This window comes from Wasmannia auropunctata, unplaced genomic scaffold (assembly GCF_000956235.1).
Source record: "Wasmannia auropunctata unplaced genomic scaffold, wasmannia.A_1.0 LD335957.1, whole genome shotgun sequence".
Classification (NCBI taxonomy): Eukaryota; Metazoa; Arthropoda; class Insecta; order Hymenoptera; family Formicidae; genus Wasmannia; species Wasmannia auropunctata.
Window position 1 is genome coordinate 530781 of NW_012026933.1, and position 14088 is coordinate 544868.

Sequence of the window (14088 nt, forward strand, 5' to 3'; positions counted from 1 at the left end):
CAGGTGGATTTAGCGTACGGACATCGGTACCGAGAGGTATCCTTTCCAGAACCGGAGGTTCTTCGTATTTGGGTTTGATTTGTCAGTTTTCGAGAAGACTCCCCCCCGCGAGCGCAATCTACGCGAACGCGCGAACGGTGTTTCGTGAAGAAAATTTCTCGTTGGGTGTTTAATGATATTGCTCCATGATAGTGCTGAGAGACTGATAAACAGTTGCAGTGGTATAAATATAGTGGCAGTGGAATCCGGGATAACTGCAGTAAATTGGTTGATACTGAAACTGTTGATGAGTCTTAGTGGTTCGTTAGGATGAGGATAGGACAGTCGAGCTGGGTGCTGCTGGTAAGATTTATTTTTCTTTTAGACGTATAGGTACACAGTCTTGGCCATAAGTATAAAGTATCCCCACAAATTGACCCAAACGTTTTATATCTAACAAAAAGTAAATTTAAAAAGTTTTGTTAAAACATAACATTTATGTTTATAACAATTTTGGTATTTTGTTAGTCCACCTTTGACTTTTATTATCGTCTCTTCCAAAAAATGCAATAAATTCAGGGCATTTTATATTTATGGCTAAGACTGTAGCTCTAATTTTTACGACTGATTGGGAATAGTGGAATTTCTTGTCGCCATTCTAATTCTTTAATTGTTAATCATTTAATTGCTCATTTATTTAATGTTTTTAGCTTTAAGATTTTTAATGCTCATCTAATCGCGCGATAATGATTCAAAATGAATGGACGAGAAATCTCTATAATATTTTCATATACAAAATATCTAAATTTTTTATTTCTTCTTTAAAACTAGCATATTTAAATCAATGATTTTAGGGATCATTATAGTATAACTATTTCTTATCAATAACTGCTTAAAAGATAATAAATTTCATCAGATGTTAATTCTCGAATTCAAGGAAAGTTTTACTTGCACTCTTTGAAGTCAAATAAATAAAGCTTCTCGTTCCTTCAGTTCTTTGACCGCGTGATGCTCTCAGCATCAGTTTACCTGGTCCAAAGTGGAACAACCTTTGTCGCGACCTTGATCCAGTCGCACGCTGGAATGAGGAAAAGTAATAGATGGATACTTCGCACATGCGCTGGAATTATACCGAGTTCGCTCTCGCGCGAGCATTCGCGAAAGGCTCCTCATCAACGCGATAAATATGGAAACTGACTCGAAACACACCGATCACGAAATGCTCGAACGCAGTCACGCGATTTTGTTTCATTGCCGAAGAATTCATTGAATACCAGTGAAATCGCCTGCTTCGCTCGACGATTATTGGGTCGTTACGTTGATTATAAAATGACCGACATGATAGGTCTTTAATCCTAATAGGATTAAATCGAGTAAAACAGTAAATTTATCGAATAAACAACAAGAAGATATTATAATAAAAAACGTCAATTAAACTGTCCTCATATTTTATTTTTATATCTAGTCAAATTTCTCTAGTAATAAGTGGGAACAAAAAATAATAAAACAATAAATTTATCAAATAAAAAAAATAAGAAGATATAATAAAAAAAAGAACATCAATTGAACATACATAATTTTCCCTCGTATTTAATTTTTATATGTATCCAAACTTCTCTAATAATAAGTGGAAGCTCGATCTTTGACAAAATTATAAATTATTAATTCAGCTTTCTTTCTTTCCCGCGCAATTTCTAACTTTTATAAATTTACTTACAAGCACCGTTCGGTTTCACGCACATTTCACCAAATTAAAAAGAAATACATTTTTAATGACTCTGAATAATAGTCGAGGCATTCTTCGTCATGTTGAAGCTGAGAAATAGGAATTCTCTTAGGGCTGAAGCTATATACATGCCGCATCGCGTGTATCGCGTGGTTAATGCATTCTCACGTGCGTGCGTAGTTGCATCCTGCATTTGTTTATACCCGAGAGCTCGATCGTAGTTTAGCGAAACTAAGTTGCATTTATTAGAGTATCGAGAAGAGATATTCGAGAGAAGATATGCGAAGCAGTTTTGCTCCCTCAATTATCGGGGTACAATAGAAAATTAATAAGCATTAATTACAAGAATATCCGATCTACATTCATGAAACTTAAGCATCAATAAATATAACATCACCTCCTCCTCCTCCCCCATTCATTATAATACGCCGAGTAATAAATCTAGCGTTCACGGTTAATGACTAGCTTTCAATGTAATTATCTCTCATTCATAATAATTAACTCGTTTAGTTATCACGAAAATAATTAAATCGGAGAATGAATTCATCAAGCCGCCCAATTACAGGTTGCCAGGAGTCAGCTTAAATGAAACTTACGGTCATTTACTTTCACTGAGAATCCGAGTCTTGCGGCAAAAAAATTATATATACCTACATATAAATTATATATTGGCCGTTATCGCACACATATACGCCAGGTCAGGTGTCTCGCCGTTTACACCGTGCCATTAAATCTGCATAACACTTTCGCGACGGTGTACGTTACGGAGCTCTCCTTTGCGACGATTGCGCGTCGAGGAGATCGCAATGCGATCTCTTGCATCCTGCGAAAGCTCATTGCGGTGCACACCGCGCTTCCGGTGCAACGAACGCGAACGCGTGCGCGCGCGCACAGCCGACGTTTCTCCGGACGGGCTTCCTTCTTCTCGTGAAAAAAAAAAAAAAAGAAAAGAAAGAAGAAGAGGAGGCAAGATCTCTTGCGCGATAATCGGTCCACGCTCTTGGCAAACAAGAGATACGTGTAACGTAATTTGCGCTTCCTTGCGATTCACTCGCGGCTATATGTATAGCGCGCTTTTGCACGCTCGTTACGATTGTTCTTTCCGGAAGTTGCATTTTATTGTCTCCCCCGCGTGGCTCTCCGTGCCAACACGCGCGCGCTTCGCCGTTTTCACTCGCGCGATTCAATTAAATCGACGGCGTCTCGCGCGCGCGCGCGACGCTCAACTAATTAGCGATATACCAGAAGCCGAGTTAACATACTGCTTAATTCGCTTTATGAAAATTTAATATTTTCGATTCGCATCAGCCGCGACGACTTCCTAGCTAACTGTTAATTACAATTTACCGTATTAATAAGATATAGATAACATCCTTTTAACACTTCTGGCAAATTAATTAGGCAGGTAGCGACGTAATAACGCATAATGTAATCCCAGATTTACTAATGCGCTGCATGTAATGCTTTACGCGAGACGTGATTACGGAATTATCTAATAATATTATCCGCGGCGATTATAAAAATAAAATTGTGTCGTATCGCAATAACGCGGCGTGCAACTTTTTGTTTTGTTTTCTAGGCAGTCGTGCTACTGTCCCCGATCCATGCCGCGAAGAAGAACGCCGATAATGCCGGCGACGGTGAGAAAGCTCAGGGGAAGATATCGGCGTCTCTCAAGCTCACCGATGAGGACGTCAAGAACAGAACGAGCAAAGTACGAGAAGTAGTGGCATCCGTGAGTGGGCACGTTTGCATGGAGTACTTTCGAATGACATTCATCTAACATCTTCTTTACTTTTCATAAAATATGAATTGCATGAAAGATAAGGTAGAAGTCTCTATATGAAGAAAACTCGTAGTACAGAAAGCCTGACAGATTGCTAATTTATAAATAGACGTTATATTGACGTTTGATTGAACGAATGTACAATAATGTATACTCTGGTACATTATAAATTATTTTATCTAAATTTCGTAAAGTTAAATAGTTCGGTAAAATACGATAATATAAATTATTTTATCTAAATTTCTATAAGATTAAATAATTCGATAAAACAAGATATTATTCGAATGCATGTACATACCTATACATAGTTATTTGTTTTACACAGGTAAAACTAATCCTTTTTTTTGTTTTTCTAGGCGATGAAGATGCCAGAGAAGCGGGAACAAATTGGCGAGGTAATACCGATAATACGTAGCATGTCGCCGCCGCAGAAGCTGGCAATGGCGACTCTAATCTCCACGAGGATATCCAACAACGACACGACCTCACCGCCGCTCGAGGAAGTCCGGACTCTTTTCGGTGGCGGCAACAGAGAGAACGCGAGCAGGGAGCTAATGCTGCCGATCAGCATGGACATAGCGAAAATTATATCCAACGATTCCGACTCCGAGGAGAGCGAGGAGTCGGACGAGGACGAGGTGCCCGAGGCGTTACCGGAAGTAAGTTAAAACGCATACAGATACAGAAAAAAGAAATAATATCATCCTTATGTGATGCGCGTGATCGCGCACGAATGATCTACTGCGTTGACTTTTTCTCACCATCCGGAGAATTGTAGAAAGTTGAAGTTTGACGTCTCCACTTCGCCGTAAATTTCAACGAGATTTATCCCACCGGTTAATAAATATGTATATTTTCCCTGACAGACGAGTTTCTCACGGTGCGTGGTGCTTAAAAATATCGACGTTTACGTATACATACAGCCACTAATAAATTCGAGCTTTCGGTGATTTCTAAACTATCACGTTGATAGGCTAAATTAGTATCTGCCACATACGATATGTAGATCCTTGATTACTTTTATGCAGATTCCAAATTGATGCATTATTTCTACTTCCGACTGCGAAATGTAATCGTAATTAAAAATTTTTCTGTTATCATCATTTAATTATTTTGATGTATTTTAAGTATATCAAAAATTAAATTATTTACAGTGAAGGTAAATTCAAGGCTTGCGTTTTTGCAAAGTAATAATATAAAAATAAAAGGCTTGTCTTAGCCTTTTATTTTTATTTTTATACATATTATTTTACTTTATTTATTTTTTAATTATTTTTAATATAAATCATTTGTATAGATCATTTGTATAAATCATATCATATATTTAAAAAATCCTATTATACAAAATCAGCATGAACATATATATTGAAATTTTATCTTGTAAGTTTTTCTTCTCGCAAGCTTTGATGGTTCAAACTTTGATCTCTGAATTTATCTTATTATATCACACTGCATATTGAAAGGAATAACATTTATCGAGAATTACACTGAATCTTCATTCAGTGTAGGCTTAGATTGCGGCACATTCACGGATTTAGAACGGGCGCATCGTATACGTTTTCACTTGTAACGGCGGCCTGTTAAGCAGCGCCTTTTATGCAAGTACTTTCACGTGTTCGACATATTTTATTGCGACGACGACTCCGTCGCAAGGACCATCTCTTGAATCTCCGTGAGCGGCGTGGCGTCGCGATTACTATACACCAATCAGATATATCGCGCGAGAGAACGACTTTCCATTCCGGACATTAATTAGCGAGCGACTTGAACGGATATAGGCGGATGTTGATTTATTCTGCGTGGGAATAGATAAGCGGCGACGCGCGGTATTACAGCGAGCTTCTCTGAGGACTACAGAGACTGATCGGAATAAGATAAAAATTCAATTTTAAAAGGAACCACGTCGTTATTATTTTTTTTCCCTGGCAATCTCGACGACGTATTTATTTGCTTGAGCAGAATGGAATTCTATTTTAAATTTAATTCAACAGATATATTAATACAATTAATACATTTTCAATCCGTAGCGATTTTAGAACGATACATAGAGCGCACTCGGTGCAAATGACGTTTCTCTTAAGTATACTTAAGTAAACGATCATTAAGGTCAGCGCACACGGACAATACTTGTAGGCGTTTATAATTACAGGGAATATACCGCAAATTTAATGTTCGCACACGCCAAAGTGTGATCATAAGTTTTCTGTGTGTACATCCTTATAATTAATAAGCCACAAATTAGATAGTGTTTATTACGTATTAACAACAAAAAAAGAAGCGAATTTAACTAAAAATATTTCCTAATTCCCATAATACAAGAGCAAAGTGATAATGTAAAGATAATATTAATTTTGTACGAATTTTTACAAACGAGTATTCCGATTTTGCAGGCTCAAGAGCTGCGGCTGGTCAGGCCCCAGGATCGACGGCGACCAATATTCGTTAAACCAGTGCGAACCATCGTGAGGCCGTCTCTCCCGAACAGGCGGAACGTTTACACAGGTCAGTGTTTTTTCCGCGCCGGCGGTAATCGACAGTCGCGTGAATCCGCGCCGGCGGACTAAAAGTGGCACGGGCCAAGGCAGATCGGCTGATGATCTGATCCGTACGCAGGTTTATCGAGGCCGTCCGTGATGCGGCCGTCTAAACCGAAACCGAGCGATCCGAAGAGGAGGCCCACCGAGAGCGAATGCACTTTCTTCACGAAGACGGTGTGTCTCGAGGCCAACGATTATCCGCAGTGAGTACATCTGCCCTGAACTTTCGTTTCGGGCATTGAATTTAATGACGGACATTGTTACGCGCGGCCCGATTTGCATATACGGGCCGAGATTAAAATCTCCCCGGCCCGTCTTAATTGGCAGGCCGGCGCGCGGTTTTCACTTTCCGCGTCTCCCCTTCGCGGAAGTATTAAAATAACGGCGACCGAATCGTGTGTAGAGATAAATAAGGTATTGACCGTGTGACGGACGGAGCCTCAATTAGTTCAGGCAAGGTGCATTGTTACTGAATTCTTAAAATTGTTTTTTTTTTTAATTTGCTAAACTACCTTTTTGCAAACAGATAATTTGCGCTACCTGATTATTGCGGAACTACGCATTGAGCAATTGCAATTTCCTAAATTCCTCTAAATTTTTCATTACTTGAGTCCGCATCTTAGTCTTTCGAATAAGTGTCCAACGAGATGCGCGTAAAAGAAATTTTCCGCATTGGAGAAAATGTTGCTATTATTGACTTTCGCGAAAAAGCATTAATAACGGCCTTAACTTTCTAGTGAGGCGATAATAAGAAGTTTAAGGTCCAATAAGGAAATGGTATCCGCATTGTTGGCCGATTACAAGGCGCAAGACGGAAGTGCGGAAGAAAAATTGCCAAGCGCCCTACCGTTGGAGAACAGATACGAGAGCAACGAGATTAAAAGGTACATGAAATATTTGTAGGCTATTATTTGAATTTTAAGTTTTTATTGACTTCAAATAAATAACAATTAATACGTCTGTATAATTAGAAGCATCTAAAAATTATTTTTTGCTTGTTTCAAATTTAATTAAGATTTTATTTTATTAAGATAAATTATAAATAAAAGAAGGAATTAAGATAAAGAGTTAAATAATTAAGAAATTAGTTTTTAATTTAACAAAAATAATTTTTATTACTTATCGCATATTTTTACTTTCAGACGATCTGACAATCCCTTCGACAACGTGGAGGAGGGTTTCACTTGTCCGTCAACTGTCAAATACGCTCGCCCGCAATTAGCGAGAGCCGCTTCCGGGGTATGGAAGTACATAATAAACACAGGTGAACACACCCAGACGATACGACTGGAGAAATGCTCGTAAGTATGGCAACCAATATGTATTTTATTCAAAGAATAAAGAGAGAGAGAAAGAGTAATTTATTTGGACGTTAATTATCAATTTACGTAACATTCCATTTGAAGCGGCTAAATAAAGGATATCTGATCAGAGTTCCAAGAATATTTGCTTGTTATAAGTCACTGTTTTGTAAAATGCAGCCTGCAGTAAGAATTATAAAACATTAATTAAAGTTAAAGTTAATTAAAGTATAATATATATGATTTCTTTTTCTTGCAACTATATATTACTGAAGGCAATGATACATATACATAAATTGTAATAATATATTATTTGACTTTTTAATGTGTTCTACTTTTTAACAATGCTGAATAAATTAATTTAATGTTTCTTCCACAGCAATCCACAGTCAAGTTGCTCGTTTATCTCGGAAAACTACCGTTCCTCCTGCGTGCAAATCTACAATTACCACAGACTGCTGACCTGGGATCAGAAACTGGGACTACACATGGACATATTTAAAGTGCCGACCTGCTGCAGCTGCCACGTGCACGGCTACTCCGAGATCTTCCCGCCGCATCAGAAAGATCCCCCGACGAAGCCCAAGGAATCGTTCCCGGGCGCGGATTTCGCGACCATCAACGATCAAAAGGACGACTTCCAGGATCTCAACAAGCCTGTCAATCTTCTCAATCACGTCACCAAGTACTCACCCACCTTGAGCTTCGACTCCAGCCACGGTACTTTACTTCAGAATTACTCGCCGTCGTCCACGTTGAACTACCTCAGCGAACTCGTCTCGTTTCCTTCAGTGTCCAGCAACAAGAAGCCGGTGCTGGAGATCAATCCGACGAGCAGGCCCAGCTTTACTCTGTCTAGACCTAGACCGAAGAAGCCCGCGCCGATCCCGCGGCCGTACGACAAATTGCCGCAACAGCACGCGCCCAACACGCGAGCACCGGGCTACAAAGGTCCATTGACCAAGAGCAGCAGGCCCAACCGACTCACCAGGCCGCCTTTCAGACGGGAGTCCACCGTCCACGAGGACTACACGGAGAATTCCCGTAACAGCACGGTCAACCGGTGAGTAGCATGCAACGCTTTTACTTCATCATAAATTTAACATTTTTTAATATATTTTTTCGTAAAATATTTTTGTAAAAAAATAATCGCTGTCAAATTATTATTTAGATTTGATGGAAATTCCTGTTTAGGACTTAGAACTAATTTTAGAATTTTAGCTTAAATTAATTTTAAATTTTGAAACTTATTTATTTACAGTGAAATTTATTAATATAAAATTAATAAAATCAAATTAATAAATCAAATATAAAATTATTATAAATTAATAAAATCAAAATAACAGAAATTAATATAAATTTGATAATATGCCTCTTTATAAAATTTATTTCTATAAGGAAATAATCTGTGCCAGATTATGATATCTAGATTTAATAAGAAAAATCAATCTTTATTTTTGATAAATTTTAGAAGTTCATTAATTAATATTATGATTGAAATTTATTAGAAATTAGAATGTCTGAAGCTATTAGAGAGAAATCATTTTTCAGATACAGTCAGCCGTACGATCAGGACGTGGATGCCACGTCGAGGCTGCAGAACGGGGGCTTCGACGACGAGTACCAGGAGCCGCAGAGGAGAATCAATTACAATTATCACCCAATCATAGACTTTTTCAAGCCGGAAGCTTCCATGTTGCAATCCGCGGAACCGCAACTCGCCACCCAGCCAGCACCGGTCCAAAGCGACAATAACGCGTGGAAGCCGATGATATCTTAGATCGTAATGTTTCTTCCTTTGGAGTTTGGAGTACCTGACATCTTACTTTAATGAAGATTCCAAATCACGTATTCGCGTTTCTTACATTGATATCTACGATCGTGAGAGAGTATTATTTCCTTATAGAGGAGTACACGGTGGTCCCGTGCGGTAACATGTTCATTGTTTACGTGCCTCCAAGACTTCTTTTGAGTCGAGTTCAAACAAAAGAATAAAAGAAAGAAGGATTCGAAATTTAATTAACATTATGAGCGGAGCTTCGCCTACATTTAATTTAACATTTAAACGTTATGTAGGGCACTTTGTATTGTCATAAAAACTTAAATAGGTACCTTATATAATTAGTATCTCTTTATTACTTAATTAGGTCACGCGAATATGTATTAGTAGGTGACGATAAATTTTTATTCGAATATTACTTGACGAATCCTTTGTGTAATAAAGCGGAAAGACATCGGAATAGATGTTGTAGAGTAATATGGCCAAAATGGGCAGATGCAATGATCGTTTTATTTTTTGGACCTTCGGACACGTTCATTTGATATTTATTAATCGTTACCTGTCTCTATGAATTATTTATAAATTATACTTAAGGATTTTATATATAATTATGTTTTGTATCACCAATAAAGTATTCTTAGATTTTTCTTTTTTAATCGTAACACCTATTTACAATTGTTTGATGTAGGCTCGATTCAATTGTAATGTGCTTCGCAGTCCCAGCGAGTGAAAGTGTTTGAAATTTTATTCAGTGATACAAGCAATGCCAATCGCTATTAGCATGAAATGTACACGATCGCAGTTTTACTTGCCGTAACGTCGATCAGTGATCTGTAAATGCAATTTCACATTTCACGTATTGGAAGTCCGAAACTTTTTCCTACTTCCTGTACAGCATGTTATATCGTGACTTGATTTTTCGCAGTCATAAATCGCAGATTATCGGATTTATTTTTTTAATTTATATTTTATGCAAAATCTGAAGGAGATTCTAATGTAACCCAACCGCATCTTCGTGTAAATGGAGAAAGCTAAATTTCTCGCAGCTGTGTGTTTTGTAAAGGCTTCTCTACAAGATACGCAAGGTAGAAACAGGAAAAAATCCAAGTCCGTTTTATTGTTCTCGTGACTTGATTTCTATTAATCCGTTCTAAATTCAAAGAAGCTTGCTTGTCCAAGATCATATTAAGTCTTTTATGTAATTTTGTAATATTTTTTAATCTTAAATATTTAAATTGCATTTTTAATAACAATCTTAGAATAGTAATTATTTTTTTAATTGCAATTGAGAAAAGAATTCATTAGCAAGCGACTAAACATCAATTTTATAAGCATAACATTGAGATTTATTAATGAAGTTTTACACTGTAAGAATTAAAAACTAATATTTATTTTTTATTTTTTTATTCAAATCGTTTGTCTGAAATTGAAGCCGCTTAGGTTTATTACTCGGAGATTAAGAATGAAAATAAAATGCGCTTTCTATTCAAAAAATCTTCATAAAAAAAGGGATGATATATGGCACACCATAGAACGTATATTATACCGTAAATGTCGGGAAAGTATTTTAGGAATACTAAAAACGGTCTTACTAAGATAGATAAATGTATACACACTTGTTACGTACGTCTTGTTCTTGTGATATGGCAACGTGCGTAAAATTCACATTCTCGTCTTCGTAAAAAGCATTACACATTACGCCGTCGGGACTAAAGATTGATGATGAAATAGTATCGTTTGCTACAGTCGGCTCGGTTTGCGCAATAAAATCATTCGAACCGATGCTCATAGTTGTAAATCTAAAGATCGGCTTTTAACACTAAGGCACATTTTAACGTACGATTTAAGGAAAACTTTATCCGCTATAATATCATAATATCACAATAATAGCTGCACCTTAATATTCCCCTTATTCTAATTTAATTTAATTATGTATTCAATGTTATATTATTAAAGAAAACGAGGTGCTTTGTTAATATTATCGCTAGATTTAGAATATAAAATAATTACAGATTAAATAAATTGTCGAAAGTTATAAGAAAGGATTCATACTTTAATGCTAAACGCAGCTCGATCTGATAATTCGATTCGTCTTTATTAAGCACTTTATTTATATCTATTATAGTATTTTCGTACTGGTAAAGATCGTAGTTATGCATCGGAGTTACAAGCACTTTGCATAAAAAAATTCACTTAGCTATCTGAGCGCGCTCGTGGAGCTGCTCCGAGAAAATGGAAATTACATTCTATGATAATTCTCTCGCGGGCTCGTCGAAGCGAAGAAAGTCCCGTAGCCCGAGCGACACGCTTCGCGGCCCAACGCGGAAAGACGCCGGGAGACAATCGCTGTGCCGAGACGAAGCGGAGCGCAGCCCGGCGAAACGAACCGTTCACAGCTGACTGAGCGAAGTAAATCGCGCTACATGCTCTACGTTCGTCTCGCTGGACGCTATTCCCATGGTGCATCCTCGTGTTCTCGCGCGCCTCCACCTTGCGTTCCTCCACCTCGTGTCAATATACGCGACGCGCACTTCTGCGCCGATTAACGACGCGCTCCTCCTGCTCTCGGCTCTCGCGCGTCTCTTTTACGAGGCACTCGTGATCGCGCTGTAAAATTAAGGGTACGAGCGCAACGTAATTGGGATACCCAACGGTCAGCTACACGTCGGAGTTTCTAATACGCGAACGCGGAGAAGAGAGGCGTCTGGGTGAAACGGCCTGCGCGAACGAATCCAATCGAGAGTGACAGAATCGTTGAGCGATCGGATCTGCAACGCTTCGCGGAGCAGGGTATCTACCGTCGTTCCACGATGTTTTTCACCCTACCTCGCCTTTCCGATGGCTGGAAAATATAAATTAGGCCATGCGGCCCGTACCGCTGGCCAGTTTGACGAAAGACCTCGATCGAGGATGATTAGAAATCACTTCTTCGGCGGCTCTCATGTAAATCGCGATTTTCTCTCCTTCGTCGCAACGACTCGCAAATCGATAAACGTCACTTATAGGATCGCCAGTAGAATCTGCGTTCTTTGAAAGCCGAGTAACGTAACAGTGTCTTCCACCGATACGAGGAGTTTGAACCGCAACTTGTTGTCGCGAAAACCGAATTCGATATATTCAGTGCCGTTCTATTAAATTTTAAACTAATACAGTTCGTGATTTATATATAATATGTACCTCCTCTCTCAAGTTTTGCAATAAATTTGTAACATGTATTTCTGATATTTAGAGACATTAATGTTAAATGTTTTAATTAATATTTAATATAATAATTGTGATGAAATGTGCGTATTAAAAAGTATACTTTGACACTCTAATGGTCATTGTTAGTTGTATATCGAACAATATTTTCTCATTTTAATGATGCTATGAGGCGAAGAACAATCCGAAGAAATGGAGCAACAACGACAAGCCTACAGTCTAATTATTATTTTTGTTCTGACGATCGCCAGCATTCACGATGTGTCATCATCGAATCAAACTCTCTACACCACCACGATCGATATTGGCTCTACCACCGAGAGTGATAAAGTCACCGATCGCGCCTGGTTGCAGCCCTCGAACATTACGACATCGACCTCTCAAGATTCCACGACCGATTTGCCAACTTCAACGAGTGTACAAGCGGAAGAGGAACTTCTCGACTCTTCGGAAACGAATATCCGAAATCGATATGCGCGGCCATCTTATCAGCACAGCGAGCAACACTCTAAGGAGGACGATGATCCAGAAGAGCCTCCAGATCACGCGATACCGTACTCGGAGCACGAAGAGACCAGAGACGTGCCCACTCGACCGAAATACGTGGCACCTGGAGTCTGGGCGAAGCCGCCACCCGACAGAAACATCCCTCTGGACTTCGTGCCAACGAAGCTGCACGCTCAGGTTCGTGGGAGCCACACCGTGAAGAGACTGCCGCAGCAACAGGCGATCGAAAGCGCGGAGACCGACGAGGAGAGGCGTGACGCGTCTAGATTGAGGGCGGTTGTCACCAATTCGAAGGTCAACACGGTCTACACCGAGGAGGGGTACGAGGATTCGGCTTACGACCACGCGGGGCACGTCAGGGATGCCGATTTTCACGAGGGATTCGCGCGCAAGCTTCACGATCATAAGAAAAGCGGAAAAAACCCAAGCGATAAGAAAAAAACGGGGAAAAACGAGAACTTGGTGCCCGATGAATTCCAGGAATATGAGGATGATTATCAAGATCATGTGCAAGAAAGTAGAAAGTTTGAGGAGGCGGATGATGAAGATAATCTGATAGGACACGGCAGGGACAGCTGGAAGGGATCTGAGATAGATCCCAAATTCGTCGCTGAGAGCAATATTCAGAAACTGGAAGAGGACGTGGAGACGGATGCTGAAGAGGCCGAGAGGAGTTCGAAGACGTATCAAAATGCACAAGAATCGAAACTTCGCAATGACATCAAGGATGATAGCTCGGAATCGGAGGACGAGGATCATCAAGTTGAAGATAATTCAAAACGCGAAAATAAGTCTGTTAAGAAGACGAAAAAGAAAAAGTCCAAATTGCAAAATGGAAAATCCGATAATGTAAATAAAAAGACGAAGCAGTCGCGCAAATTGGAACGAAAGAAGGAGCTCCATCCTGAGAATAACGAGACAACCGTGTTTTCATTAGCAAGTTTAACTGATGTCGAGAGACCGGCAATTCCCCACGGTTTTGTGAAAAATCCTGCGAACTCGCAGACATATTCCGTCGATCAGACGACCTTGCGCTACGTCGATCCGGTCGCCTCGTTCCGACAGGTCGACGAGCCCACGACGATTAGTTACAGCCAGCTCTTCTGGGATTACTTCAAGGCGCAGCAAGGTCCGTCGACCACCGAGCCATCCACGCCATTCGCACTGGACTCGACGACCATGAATCCGCGGCAGGAAGCGCCCATCGCGGTTGCGACCATCGACGGTCACGGTCCGTATCTCTTAGTGACGGAAGAGGAGACCGTGACGTC

General features: G+C 39.5%; 1 protein-coding gene across 1 annotated transcript; it reads left to right on the forward strand.

The window, feature by feature from the left end:
- The first annotated feature begins 309 nt into the window (after positions 1-309).
- LOC105455058 lies at positions 310-9109 on the forward strand. Its single transcript, XM_011698106.1, has 10 exons — positions 310-342; positions 3285-3419; positions 3848-4150; positions 5882-5993; positions 6105-6231; positions 6766-6912; positions 7171-7329; positions 7709-8049; positions 8122-8392; positions 8881-9109. Exons 1-10 carry the CDS (start codon positions 310-312, stop codon positions 9107-9109), a joined length of 1857 nt encoding a protein of 618 aa, XP_011696408.1.
- The last annotated feature ends 4979 nt before the right edge of the window (positions 9110-14088 follow it).